At 49.5% G+C, this 20,138-nt stretch overlaps 1 protein-coding gene across 3 annotated transcripts in view; it reads right to left on the reverse strand.

Annotated features, from left to right (window-relative positions):
- Positions 1 to 17,172, reverse strand: part of ror1 (receptor tyrosine kinase-like orphan receptor 1) — a 76,750-nt gene extending 59,578 nt beyond the window's left edge. For all 3 annotated transcript variants that reach the window (XM_057038643.1, XM_057038641.1, XM_057038640.1), the window contains exon 1: positions 16,815 to 17,172. In XM_057038643.1, the coding sequence (XP_056894623.1) occupies positions 16,815 to 16,920 (106 nt within the window). In that variant the 5' untranslated portion in view covers positions 16,921 to 17,172. The remainder of the gene's footprint in view (positions 1 to 16,814) is intronic.
- Positions 17,173 to 20,138: the final 2,966 nt, after the last annotated feature.

Raw genomic sequence — 20,138 nt, forward strand, 5'->3', positions numbered from 1 at the left:
GGTTGGGGAGAAACTCATGAATGGGAAGAGGATTTTTCTCAAGGAACACTTTCCATTTTTGCCCAAACCCTGAGACCTTCCTTTGCCATCTTAAGGTCTCCTCCCTCCTTCCCTCGCTTTCCACATTTTCCCCTTTCTTGCAGCTAGGATTAGCTCAGCAGGACACCAGCATTCCTTCTCTACTGGTCGTCTTTGTCTCGGCATTCCCACTCCTCCCAGTGTCCTCTGGAGCCCCGCGCCCCAGCCAAGTACCATAAACTTACTCCACTGGCCTCTGCTTCATTTTTAACGAGTCACTAGCACTATTAACACTGATTTGAACACAGAACCTAAAGGTCATGTACGCTCTAGTGGCATGTTTCATGTGAATGTGGGATTGGGAATAGAGTCTCCTGTAAACCTAAACTTCCATATGCTACATGGCCGTAAGCACCAGTTCCCTCCTGAGTGCAGGACTGTTCCATTCAGACCCGAGGTCGGGGGTGTCCTTGCTTTAACTTTGATGCTGATACAGCTACACCGTCGTAAAGGGAAGCTGGGGCACGCTCTGCACCGATGCACCCCACCGGGTGAGGTCGGTATACTGTTGCAGCCATGTGCTAATGCTATCACTTCGGTTTTGGTGTTTATGAATGACTGACACCGACGCCTTATGTCTCCTCTCCCCCCCCTTGTGCTCGTTTAACTTTGGCAGCGGCCAAATTCAGTTTTTCAAAAGTGGCCTTCCTCTCAAACAAACCATAATTAAATCAGTTTCTTCGAGGAAATCTGAACATGCTTTTAGGCACCCGATCCTCTCCAGCGTGCACCCAGAGAAATGGAAGTGAAATAAAAGATTTCATTGTCGCACATTTGCAGCATACATCAAGATCTTTTCTCATCTTGGCCGCAGGTCTAATTGCAACTTTTTCTTCCCCCTGGCAAAAGGACCCGACTGCTTCAGCCAAACTCTAATGTGCAAGGTCTTTGGAAGTCAGAGGGAGATTTGTGACTACGGAAAACACTTTATCGAGGCATCTGGGTTTTTTTTACATGCAAAATACAGGATTTTTTCCCCTCTGAAATATTTTCCACCATTAGGCTACTATAATCATTAACCACCCTTTGGTGACCTTTATTTTAATTGCATGTTTTAATACTCTCTCCCAATCCTGCGAACAAAGGCTATTGGGAAACCCGGATGAGCCTACCCTCTTTGTAAGGAGCTTTTTTATTATTTTCAGAAACATTCATGTGCGAGTATCTTGGTCCAGACAGACAGAAAGAGTGAATGTTGCTCTGGGAAGGATTTACAGCAGCAGGGGACTGAAGAAGCCAAAGGTATAAAACCCAGGTGCTCTCGAAGGAAAAGGCTGCGTTATAACAACACGACAGCTGTCAGCGATGATATACCAATGACCGTGTTCTACACAAGCTTAAACAGAAACCTGAAAGGCACACGTGGAGAGGCAACCTTCGGAGACGTCGTCTTTAAGCTCGACGTTCTAATCGAGGGTGATGTCCGCGGGCTGGACTGGAGACCTCGGCGTGTTAAACTGACATGAGCAGGACAGAAGAAGGAGAGCAGACAGGACGAGGCACGATAAAAAGGGGCTGAATTATTGGGCGATGGGGATGATAGAGAAGGTTGAGGCCTGAAAGGCAACATGAGGAGCAACAGAGATGTGAAGGAGAGCCGTGACTGACAGCAGCTGAAGCCAGTCACCTGCATGGCTCTGATACCTGTCTGTGGTCAGCATGTGTCCTGTAAGCACGCACACACACACACACACACACACACACACACACACACTCTAAAGATACAGTTACAGCTGACAGTTGTGTTTAATGCTGCAGCTTTATCAGGCCCAACAGATTATTGATGTTTTTCTTCTTGGTCTCCATGGTAAAGTGACCTTGCTGCAACAGGAATATTCTATTCCGTGTGTGTGTGAGAGAGTGTTTTGGTGTGTGTTAGTTACACAGTGTTTCATAGCCCGTCCAGGACCTACAAGGTCCCCTGTATGCGCGCGCTGCTCTCAACCCCGCAGCTTAGTTTACACAAGAAGGTCATTTTAATCAGGTGAATACCAGGCCGACTAATCTGCGGGTCTCTGCCCGAGTGTAAACAGAGGATTTCCCCAGGCTCAGCCAGAATCACATACCTGGAGTCACAGAAAAGTCATTCCTGGCTCTGACCAGAGCAATGCAATAACCTCCTGCCCTCCTGAGTCCTCTGACTTTGTAGCATCACCCTTGGGTGTTCTCAGCTGTCACTTCCATGTCTCCTTTTTGAAGAGAACTTTCCCCCTTTGGTTCCCAGCCTGTGTAAGGATACACCGACCGGACCAGCCAGTCCCAAGTGTGAAATGTAGTGTACAGGACTACAGACTGCACTAACCAATATGTGCGTCTACACATGCTCGAGTATGAACCATGACTCTGTTAATGCAGGACTCTCATGCAAGATCACGCACGGCTGACAACTGACTGCACACATCACCCTTTTCCTGAGCGTCTGAGGGCTGAATCCGTCACACTCACGCGGATCGTTTTTCATCCCAACTGGAGAGTTGATATCTCACTCCTGACTTGCTTCTCTGTGCGATAAATTAATTAAATCAATACAAATAACAACATCTATGAGCTTTTAATCCAATCCCCCCCGAGCATATATTAGCAGGAGTCTCCCTGCTGCATTTACAGACACATTTCCAGCCTAATTTAAAGTCTGGCATGATAATTAGATACATTGGAGACTGCAGTCGGACAGTGACTAACCAGTTTAACCAAACGGGGAATTCTGCAGATCTTACTCATGTGCCACCTGACATGAGCAAGGCATTCGAGCTCTTAATTAGATTTGACAGCATTGATTAGGCGCCTAAAAGGGAAATTCCCCAACAAACAGCAGCACAACTGGTTGCTGGTAACGACATAAACACCACCTAAATTAAAAGAGTCCTTACAAAATTAGTGACCATTTCATAATGCGCCTGGGGAGGTGCTTAAAATACCCTCCATCCTCCGCGCTCTCTGGCAGGGCGCCACTCTTCCCGTCACAGATAACAAGTCGATAAAGGTCGACTCTTTATCGCACAGACACGCCGCTTAAGGCAGCAGGTTAGCCATGAAGTGGCGGTTTGTTATCGCCGCCTGATTGGAGTTGAAGTAGACGACGTTCAAGTGAGTGTGTGTGAGAGACGGGGAGAGCCTATTCCAGGATTCTCACTGTCCACGGAGGACGGAGTGGAGCCTGTTTTTGTAATTAAACTGCAGCTTTTAAATCCTCTTCACCCTTTAAATCCAAGCACACACTCTCCCACTGGACCTCCACAGAGATGGACTGCACAGCTTTTCAGGGGTTTTGATTGGAACTCTATAAATTTTCCAGCGGTTTCTAAGAGGCTCGCTGTTTTCTTTTACCGTCCTCGTTTTGTTGTGGGCTTGTTTGATTAATTATGTTCAGCTCTTGAGTGTCTTTCTTTCCACGGGGCTGCAGTTTAGCAAAGAGGCCTCCGCTGAGGAGAGGAGAACCGTTTGTCAGCAGGCACTTACATCTGGACGGGGAGCAGAGCGGCCGCGGCCAAGTCCAAGATTTACACGGTTCCATTTTTTCCTTTGATGGGTTTATGGAATTTCATGCCATGCCACTGAAACTGCCGGGACATTTTTATTTGGACTCTTCCAGACTACTGTACGGGTCATTTTCACCGTCTATAATCCAGTTATTAATGAGAATAATAGGTTCTATGTCGAGACAGACTCAACAATACTGCTGCTGTAGGATGAGCAGCAAGTGTGTGTTGCTGCTATTGTGTGTCTGTGTGTGATGCTTCCAAAAAGACAGCTGCGTGTCTTTTTTCAAGCGGAACATCTGTCTGAAGTGGCTCTCGGAGGCATCCACAGGCTTCGGCCCAGCAGATTTCAAACACTAAAACACACATGGCTCCAGAAGACACACACATGTCAGTCCTAAGAACTTCCAGGCATTCCAGTTTCCACAAATGTGCACACAATCGGCGTGCGCACAATAGATAGTGCATGAGTCATCGTTGGGAAGGGGGGGGGGGTCAAAGGGAGGCCGCGATGTGTGTGATTGAGCCAGTTTATGTCCCTGCAGATACATATTATATTTCACTTCTTACAGTGAGCCAGAAATGGGGGATTTATTTTTCTATTCCATCAAAATATTATTTGAACTATTTGGGTGAAGGTTGGTTCTTAGAAATGCATCAGTCATGTAAATGAACTAAAATCTATTCTGAAACTGTCCAGACAGCAGGAGAAAAAGGCCCCCAGCCTGAACCTTCATGTCACTTATCCCCTGCTGTGAGGTTTACCTCAGGGTGACTTTTTAATGACATCATCAAAACACCTGCACTGAAGATGGAGGTGAATTTTGTCATTTCTGTGGAAAAACAGATGAATCTAATGCACTGCAGACCTGCTGCTGTTCATGGCCAGCACAGTAAATCAATTATTGAAGGTATTTCTGGGACCACTTGAGATTGGAAGTGACCACTAGGGGAGCTGATGAGCATGACTTTAACATGGGGCAAAAACTAAATTAAACTAGCTCGACAGAGTTTAAAAACAGACTAAAATCTGAATTATGCAGCACTGCTGCGTAAGAAGGACTCCCGTCCTCATCTACGAGGATGGCAAATTAACGCTCCATCTGAAGTGTTCTTGTCCAGAGAGCTTTAAAAATGGCCGATCAACACTTGGGAAGCTGTTGGGAAAGATGCTCATTTTATTATTCTAAAGCCGATTAAATGCACAATGGCAGTGATTGACTCAGTCATGTGTTCAGCATTAAGTACTTGATTTGGTGACTGCGTCATTCCCGAGGTGGAGTTTAAGCACCTCCGGATCGCGTTGGAAGAACATTTTTTATGTCAATCTAATATAAATTAATTTGACATCTGCTCAGGCGCAGAGTGGTGCGGTGGGAAAACTGTCCGTGTGCTTAAACCAACAGGGGTTTTATAAGATTTCAAACCACAAAACCAGGTGGTCCAGTTTGGACGGCACACAGAGGGACGGTGAAAAGAAACCTGGGATTAAAGGAGAAGGCTGCAATTTGGGTCGGATAGATTAGATCAGACGGATAAGGTGGTTGGATAACAGGAAACAAAAGAAGGTAAGAGAAAATAGGGAAGCGGGGAACAAGTGTCTGTTCTTGGGCCGTTCCGCTGTGATCTCAGTGGACCAGTTTGTGGAGGGAAATGGAGTAGAGGAAGAGGTGGGGGGTTGTAGGGTTTGTCATGGAACACCTGCCTCCACTTAACCCCTCTGCCTGTCTTTCTGCTTGAGCTGCCTCTTTCAGCCATCTCCTCTGCCCCCCCCCCCCCGGCCTCGTCACTCATGAACGGAGAATCCTGCAAACTCACGGGATTATTCTCCCCCCAAACGTGGGAGGGCAGAGAAGCCCGGCTGGGGCCTCACCGACCAAAAACCCAAGCAAATGGCCAGCAGAACCTTCAGAACCCCATCACAGCTGGTCAATACAAGCATTTCTTTAATTTCTTTTACTTTGTTTGCATTTGAACCCAGTGTTTTTCAAAGCAGCGGCCCCTCCCAGCTGGAGGCCACAGCGATTAAAAGCCTGTGTCAGGTCAGGAGTTACTCATCTGACATTAAAGGACACGCTCGGTTCCACCATTCATGCCCACCACAGGCGCTGATATCCCCCCTCTTCTCCTTTCTGGCCTCATAAAAGATTTGCCCCTCGTCTCCCCACTTGCCCCGCACTTGTCCTTTCACTCTTTCCTTTGTTCGCCCTCCTCATTCCATTAATTGAGCTCGGCCCTTCAGAACCCTCTCGCAGGCCCTCACTTCTCCATCGGCGCCCGTGACGCACACGTCAACAATCAGAGAGGTAAATAAATGACTGTAAATAGCCACCTCTGCCTTTGCCCTGTTCCTGACATGGACTACTTCCATGTTTCGTCCCGTCTCTGAGACCGTGCACGTGTGCTGGGCTGCAGCTGCTGTGGCACAACTAATAAATAACTATTATGATTAGCACCGTTAACTAAGTTCCACTCAAAACAGTTAATAACCGGAAGTATTCATAAAAAATATATAGGGAATATACAGATGTGAGGCAAGAGGCAGCTTGTTTCAACGGTCTTGAGGTTGTTTTGTGTGATGGACTATGATTAGATGGTGGCGGAGTGATCTCAAAGAGTTTTTAGGTTTATGTAGCCTTCATATGCGGGGGAGGGGGGTAATGAAGAGCTCTCCAGGGGGTCACAATGTGCTCGCTGGTTAAGGAGCATCTGATGGATTCTATGCAGAACACCGCCCGCGTGCCAAACTCCGTGAAATAAAGGGCTAAAGCCGCAGTGGAAGCTTACGACTAAATCTTAGCTGTGAGCCACGATTCCTGCTCAAAATGACTCCTTGTCTGAGGTTTCATTCTTGTCTGGGGGGGGGGGGAGTGCTGGAGAGGACGAGGGAGGAAATGACAGAAAGCCGTGCCGAGCAGGTAATTTCGTATGTGGTGGGGGAAAAACTGTCATCAGTGGCAGAAGGCAGTGAGATGAAATAATAAAATATGGTCGAGAGCCGGCCGAGGAGACGAAAGGGGGGGGGGGGACGTGTTTTCAGCCCGGACTGACAGGTGCTGACTGGCTGGTCTCAGGGTGACGGTGCTCACTGGGACGGGTCAGATCTGAGACAGAAAACGGATAACAGTGGCTAGTTTTGGTCAAAAACAGACTTAAAAAAAAAAAATCTTATCCTGAGGAAAATCACAGTAACACTTTTTGGGAGCCAAGCTTGAAATAAAACAGCCAAACCCCCGAGGAGCCACCTCATTAATCAAGGTCATCTTTGATTCTGTCAGGATTTCATTTTCAACCCCCCCGGTTCTTCTCCCTGCACATGTAGTTGATGATGGTGAAGGGTCACCTCAGACAAAAGCTGCTTCTGCTGACCTCAGATAGCAGAAATATGCAGGCTGGAGGTCTGAAGTGAGGTGGTGGTGGTGGGGGGGGTCGTTGTTGCTCCTCTCCCCACAGCAGAAGAGGTGAAAATGGCTTTAACATGTGAAGAGGATGTGGTCGCTCCAGCTGTGAGCGTGACCACTGCCAATCAATCCTCTCCTTCACCAGAGCTTTGAGTTCATCCAAGGATGTAAAACGTCTTCAAAGCGGATTCGGGGGGGGGGGGTGGGTGGGACGGGTCGGGCGCATGTTCCGACAGGGAAGGAGACAAAACGCAAACACGACAGACACAACACGCCTCTGACGGACAGGAGAGCCTCTGTCATTGAGTCTTATCGGCACGTTTGGAGGAGAACGAGGAGAAAGTGGTGACGTTCAGACAGCGGGGGGGTTGAGGCGCCTTCCTACTGCAGGAACCAGGATCTGTTCTGCTGGAGGAACCGCGAGTCACGATCCAACACTTGTTCTTCAAACAGCACGGCCTGTGTTACGCACCCAGGAAGCAGACCATAGCCTCCAACAACAGGGAGACACTCGTCGCCGTGACAACACGCTTGGATATCAGGGTGCAGCAACGCAGATGCAAAATCCAGTTAAAAATGCTGGCAAAACATGGCCCAGGGGGTCATTTAGGTTCCCGATTGGAGATTTATGGCAACTACATTTCCCAGGTACCTTTGGTGGAAAAGTGGTTTCCGATGGTCAGCAGGTGAGTTTTCTCGGGGGCAGCTGGGAGTGTTTTACCCCTCATTTAGCAGTTCATGAAAAACCCACAGGCTGCCAGATGTGACACAGGGCACGCACCTTTCTGACACACCGTAAACACACACACACACACACACCCCAACTGGATGTGTGTGTGTGTGTGTGCCTCATCCAGGATAAGTCGGAGGCAGATTTCTATCAGCGGGAATGTCCGTCTGATTAAAATGAATATCAGATGAAGGAGACGGGCGTGGAGACATCAAAGAGGACTCCAGAGAGCTGAATAAAGCCACATTTAACCCACTGACGTCAGGGCTTCTACTACCAGCCTGATCAGGAACCCAACAGTCATTTTCCATCGTTTGTTCACGTCCGGATATTTGATCCCCTCCACGATTGTGTTGCATTGTTGCGTGGCAACAGCAAAGCCAGAAATACCTACCAGACCAAAGCGACAGCGGCTTCAGACGCGCGACGCGCTGCACGCCACCATGAACCCCGGTGGCGTGCAGGAACGGAGCGGCCTCGCGGTGCACCTATGGCTCCGCGCTGACCTACTTTCCCCTTTGTTATTCCACACACACCGGGCTCTGCAAAACCGCTGCCTGCTAATTGCTTTCACATTACAGGCCAGCCGGGCAAACTTGGTGGCTTTCCAAGACCACCAACACGGGGACACGGGGCGTTCACGTTTGCTCGTGCACGTTTGCTAATGCACACCACCAATCACGCTCTGCCTCCATGGCTCCAGAGCACCAGCGCGGCGGCCGCTAGCCTCCATGAAACCAGTATCAGAGCCCTTATCGGCTGCCATCTCGGCCCATTTTCACCAGTTTTATTACCTTCTCTAAGAAGGCGGCCTCGCCGTGCGCGTCTCGGGGCACTTTGTGTAAACCGCTGAGTGATGTAACTAATTTACAAGCAGCCGAGCGCTTGTGTGATTTCCTAAACACATTTAACGAGCTCGCAGCGTACTCATTAGCAATGGGTTATTTGTGTCAATTACACATGTGCTCAAGATAATCAACATTCCTTTAATCTCTGGAGTTTACAGCTGACATGGGGCCAGGTCCCAAAATGATGACGCGGGACGACTGCTTGAGTGCACGTCGCCCTCGCGTTGCACCGCTAAATATACTCAACGACCGGATCTCCTTGGATTTACAGCCATTTTCCAGCCTTTGCTAAAAAGGCTCTAAACTTTAATTAATTGGCGACAAGCTGCTGCTTTTTGTCTTTGTCTTTGTCCACAAATGTGCTGCTGCTAATTGTTGAGTCAATCATCACCGAATCGCTGTACGACAATGTCGCTAGCATCGATTGGGCGCCGCTGGGAGCGGCGAGTGTATCCCGATATAAAGGGATGTTCTCAGGCTCATCATGGGTCTAACTCAATCTGGCCAGCTGTTGGATCGAATTTAAAATCAAAGCGTGAATGGGCGGAATGATCTCAGGTCATGAGCTCTCAGACCACAAAGTGCAGATCTGGCTCACGTCACGAGGCAACAGGAGGCGCCATGGCGGGTGAAACCGGCCTCCGTCCATCTGGACCGTCGCTCGGATGTGGACGGGATGTGTGGAACGCCGACTCGGGACCGGCCCGTTCCAACGCAGCGCTTCAACAGAGCACGTCAGGAATAATAAACCCCGACGCTCGCTCCGATGCTCTGTCAAAGCGAGATTAGCCTCCGGGTTGCGTAAATCTTTTTGGGCCGGCGTCTTCTCTGACAAACACGATTGCACGCAGCGGGATAAACTGGCGTTAATGCTGCGAAAAGTACAACAAATCTCCCGTTCAAGGACCGTGGAAATGAGGCTAAGGACCTGGAAAGTGCTGAAGCGCTCTGATTTCATGATGGGTTCCATTAAAGGCCTCGATTTGACAGCGTGATGCTTCTAACTTCTGTTGGAACACTCACGTGGCCTTCAAACGGAATCCTGAAAGCTGCCGTGTCGACACGACACGGCTGAAATGACCTTCTATTGCAAAATGATGGATCTTTTCCCACCAAAGGCAGCGCGCTGTATGGCGACCGGCCTCTTAAAAACGGGGAACCAGCGAACAAAGCGGAGGGCTGAGCGCTAATGAGCTCTTCTGGGTGAAGCTTAGCGCCGCTGAGGCAGCCACGCAGAGGTTAAGCAAACAGGCAGCGGGATCACGCGGACATAAGCCTCTTATGCAGGCCCCTCTAAGGAGAAGATCATTGACTTCTGATGGAGGGATGGAGGTCAGGAGTTGTCAAGTACCGCGGGCCCGGATTCTTCTCTCCGCGTCGTTTACCGGGACGTGTTTTTAAACGGGCAAATGTGATTAAACTTGCTGGGAGCTCATTGAAGCCCGCTGTCGCTCAAAAGCCTCTGTGAAAACATTTTTCTGTTCTTCGCCCTCTAACTTTTCCCTTCTCCGAGCCAGGCCCATCTCCCAGGCCCTGACTCACATTCTCAGACTATCAATCTTTTCATCCCCTTCTAAGAAAAACAGTCGCGATTTCTTTCACTCCGGCTTCCTCCGGCGCCCCCCTGACCTCTCCTGCTGCGAGCGGCGGCGCAACGCGGCCTCGTTTCCTGCACTCCTGAAGTCAGACGGCGGGGGCGAGGACAGGACGGAGGCAGGGACGAGGGGACAGCGCTGAGGTGTTGGAGGACTGCTGGCACTTGGCCGCAACCCAACGGAAAAGTAAACGCGAGCGGAGGCGGGTTCCAGCTCCACGTTAGCTTAGATTTGCATTCAAAAGAAGTCGCAGTGTGAAATTAAGCGGCTGTTTTATTGATTTCAACCAATCTTTTAATATTTTGACAGCTCCCTTAAACCTCCGTGTTGATTTTTGACTCCACAGAGACGGCGAGACAGCAACATTCCTGCCCCCGTCACAGAAAGACACATTCCTGCCGCTCCATTAGCATTCTTGCAGATGCACCACAGACATCAAACGCCGGCGTTCCTGCAGTCCTACGTCTGAAGCATCTGGAAAGTGAGCGGCATCAAACGACGGGCCGTCTTTCCACCCCGCTTCTCTTTTCACCCACTTGTCTGGCGCCGGGACACCGATAGCTTCCTTCAGGATGTTAAATGATGGAGGAGACGTCACCTCGTCTATGTCCACGCGGGACCACAATGGGCCGATTCCTCGCCAGTGGCGAGCAGGGCGGGTGGCGGACCAGCAGCGGTCTGCCAGACTGGCACTTGAGCCCCGACAACTCCAGAGTCTTTGGCCAGTGTGGTCGATACAGGATTAGAATGGATAAAAGGGGGAATTCCAGTTACTTCAAATTTCTGCTGGTTCTGTTTCACTGACAGCCATCTTGGACGTCCCAACTGTTGGTTTCTGGGCAGATAGAGGACAGGCGCCGACTACTTGTGTCAGCAGGATTACCAGGAGTGCTCGTCAGCCCTGAGTGAAAGCTTGAGATCCCCTGGACAACAGGACTGAGCCCCCCCACACAGCTGACGGCAGCCCCTCTCGAGTCTTTTGTATGTGAATGAAGTGGCTGGACAAACACTCGTTGATAGCTAATCGAGGCCGTGCCGGGAGGACAATGTGGAAAATCCTTTGGTTAAACCAACATAAGGTCAGGTCCACGCTCGCGTCCATGGATGCTAAATAAAGATCATGGCAACAACTTAGTGTTGGACAACCCAGAAAAGGGCATTTTCCTAAATGTGGTCAGCAGGAACAGCTGGTTTATTACCTCCACAAGGCCGGCGTCTGTCTGTCTGTCTGTCTGCAAAATAACTCCTAGAGTTCTAAACAGATTTTAATGATCATAAAGTAACCTGCTACGTTATCTAACCTCGTATAGCTAGATATGCTGAACTATGGGTGAGTCACAATATGCTGGGAAATGAGCTGCTTGGCAGAGCTTTTTTCCCTAGTTTGACTAGTAACTCTAATACAGACATAACAAGCATAACCACAATAGGTTGTGGGTTAAAGGCAAAATAGATATAATAGATATAATATATATATAGTATTGCATCAAGTCATTAAATGACTTTGACCTCTGAAGCTGCGAACAGCTTTGCACAAATCAAAAAACCTGAGATGACGACATCATCATGCTACTTAAAACTGAACTATCGATTAGTGTTAATAAAATATTGAACCCCCCCCCCCCCCCCACACACACACACACACACGTGACGAAAGCTTAGCTACAACACTGTTATTGTATTATTGTGGCTAATACTTAGCTAATAGATTTAGCTGTCAAAGTAGAGGGGTCAACTATGAACTAAAGCGCGTTTGTGTAAATTAATCTTCAAAAGAGCAAAATTCCTCAACTTCAGGCTGTAGCAAGGTTATGGTTGCTGTGGCTACCAGTATCGGCCATGAAGCCACAGGGCTGAGTACACCTCTCTGTTTAAGACAAACATGCATCACACGAGTCATAAAACACCCGGAAAAATCACATTTCCTGCTGCACAAACATCAGAACTCCAACAGAAATGTGTTTTCTATCACAATCATTTCTAGCTCGATCTAAATGGTGTCGTTAGCGACCAACTGGTTTGAATCGTCAGATGTTTTTGTATTAAAAACCGCAGAGTTGATGCAACCGGAGCTGATGGTCCGGTGGACGGAGAGAAGCAAAACACGGCCATGTGACTGTAAACAAAAACAGGTTGTCGTGAAAGGATCCTGAAACCATTAGCAAAACAGCCGTGTGAGTCACCGTCAGCGGGAGAGAGCGGCGCTGGTGCGGAGCCGCCGCGCTCTTGGTTACTGTCGCGTAAACACCCACAGCGGCCTGTCAGTCGGCCGACAAGAAGCGGCGACACGAAGAGCCACGCCGGGGCACAGGGAGCGCGCCGTCTGCGTCTGTACACGAGGAACGCCGCCAAGAACGTCAGAGATGGCGGGAAATGAAAACACAGAGAATAAAGGGGAGATAAGATAAAGGGGAGGGGCTGGGGTGGTGCCGCCCCGCTGGTGGTGGCGAGATGAACGCAGGGGTGGGATATTCTCTGGTCGGAGGCCTGCGTGGCTGCTTCACACCTGTGGATCATGAGTGCAGAAAAGGCGCAGCTGTGATGTCATACACGCCGCCACTGACCTATTAGAGATGCAAGCCCCGCCCCCTGTGGCGGCGAAGCACTCAAAGAACAGAGGTAAGACTCCAAACTGATATCCGACCGTCATGAAATGTTTCTAGTTAGGGTTGGCGAGCGAAACGCCGCGCCGGCAGGTTTTAGGCCTCCTAATCCAAGAAAACACTCGCGTTAATGAGCCGGAGTGTTAAGATGATTAGTGGAAATAATCTGAGCAAATAAAGGTGGTTTGTACAGCTCTGTACGGCCAATAAAGGCAATTCCCCGAGTAGATTAGCATATGTAACGGATACCTGCAATCACAGCGCTTCTACAAACAGGATTAAAATATGACCTATCGGGGGTTTTAGAGCCACAAATGCTGAAGATGGGGTTTAGCTGAAGATGCTAACAACAGCAGCAGTTTTTAGTAAATATAGGTTGGACTCGCGGAGCTTTAGAGCCATGCCGAACACGGAGCCGTGCCAACTGCTAATGGGAAACCGATCCGCACGCTACGTGTGGCTTATTCCATTAGACTCATTAAAGTGTCACTTTGTCATCAGCGCGGCCTCGCGCTCACAGCTTGGCTTACAACTCCAGCAAAAGGCTCATTGTATGGCGTGTGTAGAAGGCACAGCGGAGCACATTTTTCATGCTGCAGGTATAATTTGTCTTCCAGACAGCAGCTGAAAGACACTAACATTGGAGGTATTGAACAGAGGGCCGGAGAGTAACTTCATTTGTTCAGAACAGGTCAATTAAAGGGGCAAATGGAACTTTAGTGCATTTAATGCATCAAATTAGGGTTTTTCTGCCTCATTCCAAACTGAACTGCAGCCTGAATTCTGACTGCATATTAATAAATGTGAGCTTCTTTCAGGCCTTTCCCAGAATCCGGCAGAGGTTTTCCTCTCAGGAACGAGCCGACCTCCTGTGCAGACGCTAAATTGCAGGAAAGGGGGTTTCACGCTCGGCTGCAGCAGAAACTTTATCGAGCACCTCTGAGGAGGATCTGGCCGAGCCTTGATTAAAAGCTGCCTCTCCGAGGGGACCGAGCAGAGCCCGAATCAAAGAAACGGCCCCGGCATTTGCACGCCCATGACCCACAGACAGGCTTCCAGCCGCCCTCCGGGGTTGGGATTGAAGGTTTAAACTCGATTAAACTCACCTGTCGGCTCTAGAAGAGTAAAACAGCCTTTTTCCCTCAGTGGAAACAGAAAAGCATCAGACGAACTGGCGACGCCGCCGCCGCATTCTTCAGTCCGCCGAGAGATTTTAGGCAAAAATAATCAAAATAATCGCAGCACGATGGAGACCAACCCGTCCCAGAGCGTGCACGTAAAGGAAGTCTCTCTCGCCGCCTCCGAACTGCCCGGCCGAATGGAAAATGGCCGCCGGAGGAAGCGACCTCTGCAGCAAAGACGGCGGGACGAGCGCCCACGTCCTGTCCTACCGAGGATCCTTTTCCTGTGACGGCGCCTCATTAGTGTCAACAGCGCGTCCTGCTGAAATCTGCGCCCAGGCGGTTCCGGCCGACGTGATTTACGGCCGTCCCTGCGTGTTATTAAAAGGCTAAATGCAACTCTAAACACATTTCACGCAGCCGCTGCCCTGCGGAGGACCTTTTATGTGCAGAGGTGAATGTCCCACATTCGGAAACATTTAAACAGTTTATATAGTGGGAAAACATTGTTCTAAATTTATTTTTATGGACATGTCACAGATTATTACTTTGGTGCTCAACACAGGCGCTGAGAGACGGAATTACAGTGTCTGTTCTAAACAGATCCTGCACCCGTAGTTTAAGGCTTAACTTTAAACATACATTTCAGGTTCCAGCCGTCCGTGCCGGTTTTCAAGCAGGCTACAGCTTTGACAAGGAATTAGGACATGTGTTGTGAATGTGACGTGAATGATTTTAGCAGAAAATGGTTGAAAGGATTGTCATTTTAGCCATAATTGGGAGGATGGTGGTCTGGTGACCAGTAGGGGGCGCTGATGTGGAAAATGTTCCTTTAAAAAAGTGACTTCTGTGGTTGCTGATTTCCACATCAAAATCAAAAACACTGCAGCATTTCAGTCAAAGAATGACGAAAAACAGATCGAAAGGTCACCAGAACTCTATGATCTCGACCCCATTTTTAAGCACAAAGGGGGGAAATCTTGGAGCGAAACCCTTTAATGGGCCTTTTCTATCTGTTGCGACAGAATCTCGATGCAACAAGGGATTAAAAAAGCACGGTAGCAATCAAACTGGTTATTTTTCCGCTTCCAAAATGGCAACAGATCGTTTCAGGAACACAGAGTCGAGCTAGCCGAGCGGCCACCACAAGGCCTTGAACTTAAACCAATAAAAAAGTAGGAACTGGAAAAAGTATGTCAAAGCGAGGGAGCCAGCAGTCCTGACTCAGTTACACCAGTTCTGTCAGGAGCGATGGGCCAGAATGCTAACAACTCATTCTGAGAGGTCCGGGAGAGGCTATCCAACATGTCTGACCCGTGTTAAACAGTAAAGAGGCAACACTACTAAATACCCCAACTAAAAATGGAAAGTTATTTTCACTGGAGACGTGAGGAAGGAGCGGAGAAGTGAAGCAAACCGCAATTATTCTGACATTCAGGTTAATAAAACAGCGCTTTCAGATGAGCTGTGACAGGGATAAACGACCAGAATAAGTGTTGGAAGCACGAACAATAACTAAAATGGATTTTTGGAATGCACTCTGAAATCACAGATCTCCTTTTCCTCCTCTCGAACTCCACAAGCCAGTCTGACCACAACAACACCTCAACGCTGGAGAAGGGCTCCACGCTAACGTAGTTACAGAATCGCAGAAACGCTCCCCTTTTCTCCAATTTCCCGTCTTTACCTCTCAGGCCTGGCGTGCACGCAGAGCCGAGGGAAGGGTGGCATCTATTAAGCATGAAAGAGCTCATATGGACGGCAACTGGGGGCCGACGCATCCCCTTCCCACGTATTGCGAGCAGCTGCGGCTCCTGAGACAGTCGCATCAATCGCGCCGCGCGTGTCCGTTTCTGTGGCTCCAGTATTTAACGTTTGTCAGGGCTGCCGTGTAAACACGCAGGCAGGGAAAGCTACCATTGTTCCAGGAAATGCTGGCGCTTCCACCACAGCAACAGAGCGCTGACCTCTGACCCCCGATTGGGAACTTGTAGGCTGACCAGTAAACCAGGCGGCGGCAAACAAACGGGCGCAGCCCTCAGTCTGGGCCCCCGCCATGTTGGCCCACTCCTTTGTGGTGGTCCACCCCGGTGATGGAGCTGTTTGGACGGACAGGTTTAAAGCTCTGCGGCGTGAAGGCCGACGCCTGCGTTACGTCCTGGCCGCCGCGCACGTTTACTCAACGTGGGAGGACGGAGGTCCAGAACAATCCTGGACGCAGCCACTCGCCCCGCCAGGCTTGAAATTTAGTTTATAGTGGAGCTTGAATCAGTTTTTAAAGAAGTCAATCAGAGCTAAACGAGTCTTTAGCTGGTTTTACTGGTGAACATTCAACCACAGATCGGAACACCATTCAGGGAGCAACCCAAAAATAAACTGATAATTATAGGACAGATATCATAATTCTGTAGGAGAGGCCGCAGTCTCACCCATTTCCCCTTGACCCCCCCCCCCCCCCCCCCAGCCAGTCAAACCTTGTTAACAACTGTTTGCCTTCTAATTGACTTTGTGCCAGTCTTATCTTTAAACTGATCTAAATTATTGAGGGGGGTGGCTGGGGCCACAATAGCCACCCAGCTGACTTGTTAAGAGCCCCCTATTGTCTCCCACAGCAGCCGCGTCTCTCCCCGAGCGGAGGCTCCAGAATCACAAAAAGACGATAATCTCAAAACCAACGATCGATTTACATGAGGGAGGGGGGGCAGAACGATGGCAAACACGGCTTAAAGTGGCCGAAACAACCGCCGCGCAGGAGACAATCGGATTAAACTGAAGAGTGTTCAAGTGTGCCAAAGTTTGAGGATGAATCGGATGTTCAATAGCGCGAACGGAGTCTCCAAAAAAGACTGAAACGTGTTCGATCTGTGGGCTGACGCGTGTCTGGACGACCAGAGCAGACAATGAAGAGCCGCCAGAGAGCCAGAGAGAGGTGAGAATGGGAGGGAATGTGGAGACTCACCGGACGCGCACAGTTTCAGGGCGCTTTGGAGCAGCAGGGCGACCCAGAGCGCACAAGCTGGACATCTCCACGCACGCCGACCCGCCGCTGCCCAAGTTGGATACATTCCTCCGGCTCTGTGTTAAAACCTTCGCCCTCCTTTTCACATCCAACTGAAGTTTGAAGCAGCTTCAAAAATAATCTCTCAAACGTGGTGCGCAGTTTGCTTCACGCCTGTCGATCAATGCGCACCGACACACGGTCTCTAAAAAAAAATGTATGTAAGTCAGAATCTGGAAGGAATTAGTCTCCTGGTTTCTGATTCTGAGCTCTCCTCTCTTCACTGATCGCCCTCTCTTCCCAACTGAAGGAAATTCCTCCTGCAAACTTCACAGGGATGAGATGTGCCCACAGGAGCCACATGGCTCTGATTAGCCACGCGTCGCCACCTAGCGGCCAAACATGGGAACTACAGTTCCGAGCGCTGACGCGGATACACATTCAAATTAGGCAGATAAACCCCAAAAGCTGCATAATACTATTCAATTCAATAGATTTTTACATGCAAATCTATAAAATATACTAGTCAGAACAACCCACGGATAAAAGTGATAAAATGAATGAAGAATAAGCAGCTCTTCCACGCACTGTAAGCATCTTAAAAAGAATAGTCGCATAATTGTGGTCACAACCCAAAGCACACTAAATATTAAAGGACACATTCAATAATATTCCCTTAATGTAAAAATAAATACAAGAATGAATTCAATTAATGGCGATATTAAAGTCCTAAATGTGCACGCCAAAGTGATGTCATTTAACGATGAACTGTAGCTCTCGCTGCCTTTAACTCTCCCACAGCATCCTAATGGTCAATCTGGAGCTCATTACTCATCTAATGCGGTTGCAATTTTTGAGATTTATGCATTTTTTATAATAACTAAATGAAGGCGATGTTTAAAATAACAGCCGGAGGCTCGAGACATCTTCATTTGGTTGCAATTTGCGCGTCACGCTGACAGATAATTAAGAGGAAGTGTGCGTGGCGGCTCACGCCTGCTGCAGACGCGTCCACCGCAGATGCACACGCATCTCTCACGCCGTCCAGACGCGCGCGCAATCATTAACACCAGAACATCGCAGCACCGGGAGCGAGGCTGCCCTCTCATGTATGTATTCCGGAGGCTGTTGCATGTGAGCGTGCACATGCAGAACACTGAAATGACCTGGAAGAGAATGGTAGTGATTTAGCAGCTCTGGTGCTGCCATCATTATGAGCATCCCCTTCTCATTAGATGGAAATCTCATGTTTGACTTTCACTGCACGGCCTGTGTTTCTGCTGTAGATCTGAAACAGGCCGAAGGATCAAGGACTCGGCTCACAACCCACTCCAGAACCCCCCCCTCCCGCCTCCCTGCTCACCCCGAGTCACCTCCAGAGACTCCAGATAACACTGCCAAACTTCCTGTGTACCACAGGATGGCCTGGGGGTGTGTCCAAGGGTTGTGTTTGGGACCAGAACTCACTCTATCTGACATATTTGGAGCGGCTGGCTTCTGTTTCCAGGATCCTGTGAGCTTTGTGTCAACAAGTCTTTGTAATGCCCCACCACCAACTGCACAGTTGAAGTATTTAGAGTTATGGTGATTTTTGAGGCTTGGGGGGGGGGGGGCGAAGCGAGAGTTGCCAAAGTTCTGATCAGAACCAGGGCTGCAGCTCGGCACACAAACACAGACTGCAGTTCATTTGCTAAAGATGATCGAGGGTTTGCCCGGAATTAATCTTTTTAGGCCAGAAGTTTGTCATTTTGGATCCCTTTATTGTATTATTCTAAATTGAATTGTGAGGAAATGAGCCTCGCACTGAAATATGGAGACTGTTGCGCGAGGATCTGCGGCCTCGCGGGCCGACTGCGAGAGGTGTTTCTGCCGAGCTTCTTCTGGAGGAACGCGTGTGAGCGGGAGCGGCATGAAATCACATCACAACCAACGCAAACAAAGGCCTTTGGTGACCAGCGAACGCACCACAAACAAACAGGCCGCGGAAGCAGGTGGATTCGGGCGTGACTGATGCCACCCGCTGCTTCGTCGATCCGAGGGGGGGGCCTGTGCAGAACCAGGTGACTCTCCTGTCCAGCATCCAGTTTCCTCAGATCCGCTTTCAGACAAAACATTCAAACCTCTCCTGAGATTCTCTAAGCGTTCGGATCCTGAAGCCATTTCATATCGGGCCGTTGTTCTCATCGGGCCTACACGTATGTGAAGCAGCAGCAGGATAATTGCTCGCAGTCAAACACGGAAAAGGCCACAGAACTGAGCCCGACTGGGCTCCGCGTTTTTCCTTCTTTGGTTTGTATTTTTAGTGCCGAACATTTGGAATGTGCTCAGACAACAGGCAGAGTTTAGCAAAATAGCTTGATTAAATCAAGCTCAAGAACAACATAAAACACTCTGGCCGCAGTGCGGGATACTCCCCCCCCACACACACACACACAATGAGAGTTCCTGGTCCAATTTGAAGCCTCCGCATCTAATTTCTGTTTGATCTTCACCCAGAAACACTTTTGTCCTCAGTGGGAAAAGTGTTTTCTGGTGTTTGGCCTCTTGGCTGATTCGATCCAGCACCAGACTGGAACAGAGGGCTGGGTGTGGCCCGCTGGTCCGGCCCGGTTCCGCTGTGAACAGCATTTATGCGGGCTAGATTTTCTAAACCCTGCACAGTGGCTGAGGCAGAAGAGTTTTAGGGGTTTAGGAATCATGTCACTGGTGTCGAATCCGCAGGAGGCGACACGACGAGGTGACAGAAAACGTGAGAGGAACCGTGTAAAGGAGGCGTTAAAGCTCCCAGCGCTGCCTCCTCGCTGTTTAGGACTTTAAAGAGCGACGGCCTTGGCTGCAGCTACAGTTCCTCGTTCTTGAAGGCAGCTCTGGAATCAAGGCCAGCAGCAGAGGAGACGTCTGGGCGTCTCAACGCCGCCGGCCACGCCCACTTCGCCGTGATCACCTGGTGCAGCGACAGCCAACCCAAATACAGCCCGGGAGCCGTTACAACGGGCCCGTCGGAACAATGCGGCACCATAAAAGTTTCCACCGTGCGTTTGTGACTCCTGGGGGAGCGGGGGAGTGTGTGTGTGTGAGGGGGGGGGGGGGGGGGGGGGGTCAGGGGCTGGAAACAGCCCTTTGAAGCCCTCAGTCCGAAATCTCCACAAACACAGAGGATTCTGGTCTTAACAGCTGATCTTCTGTATTTGCAGTAACAGCAAAGGTGAAAAATCTTTTGTTACGTTGCCACGGTAACTAGTCCAAGCACTCGCAGCTCAGCGTTAACTGTATCGTAGGTGATAT

The sequence above is a fragment of the Takifugu flavidus genome, chromosome 7 (assembly GCF_003711565.1).
Source record: "Takifugu flavidus isolate HTHZ2018 chromosome 7, ASM371156v2, whole genome shotgun sequence".
Taxonomy (NCBI): Eukaryota; Metazoa; Chordata; class Actinopteri; order Tetraodontiformes; family Tetraodontidae; genus Takifugu; species Takifugu flavidus.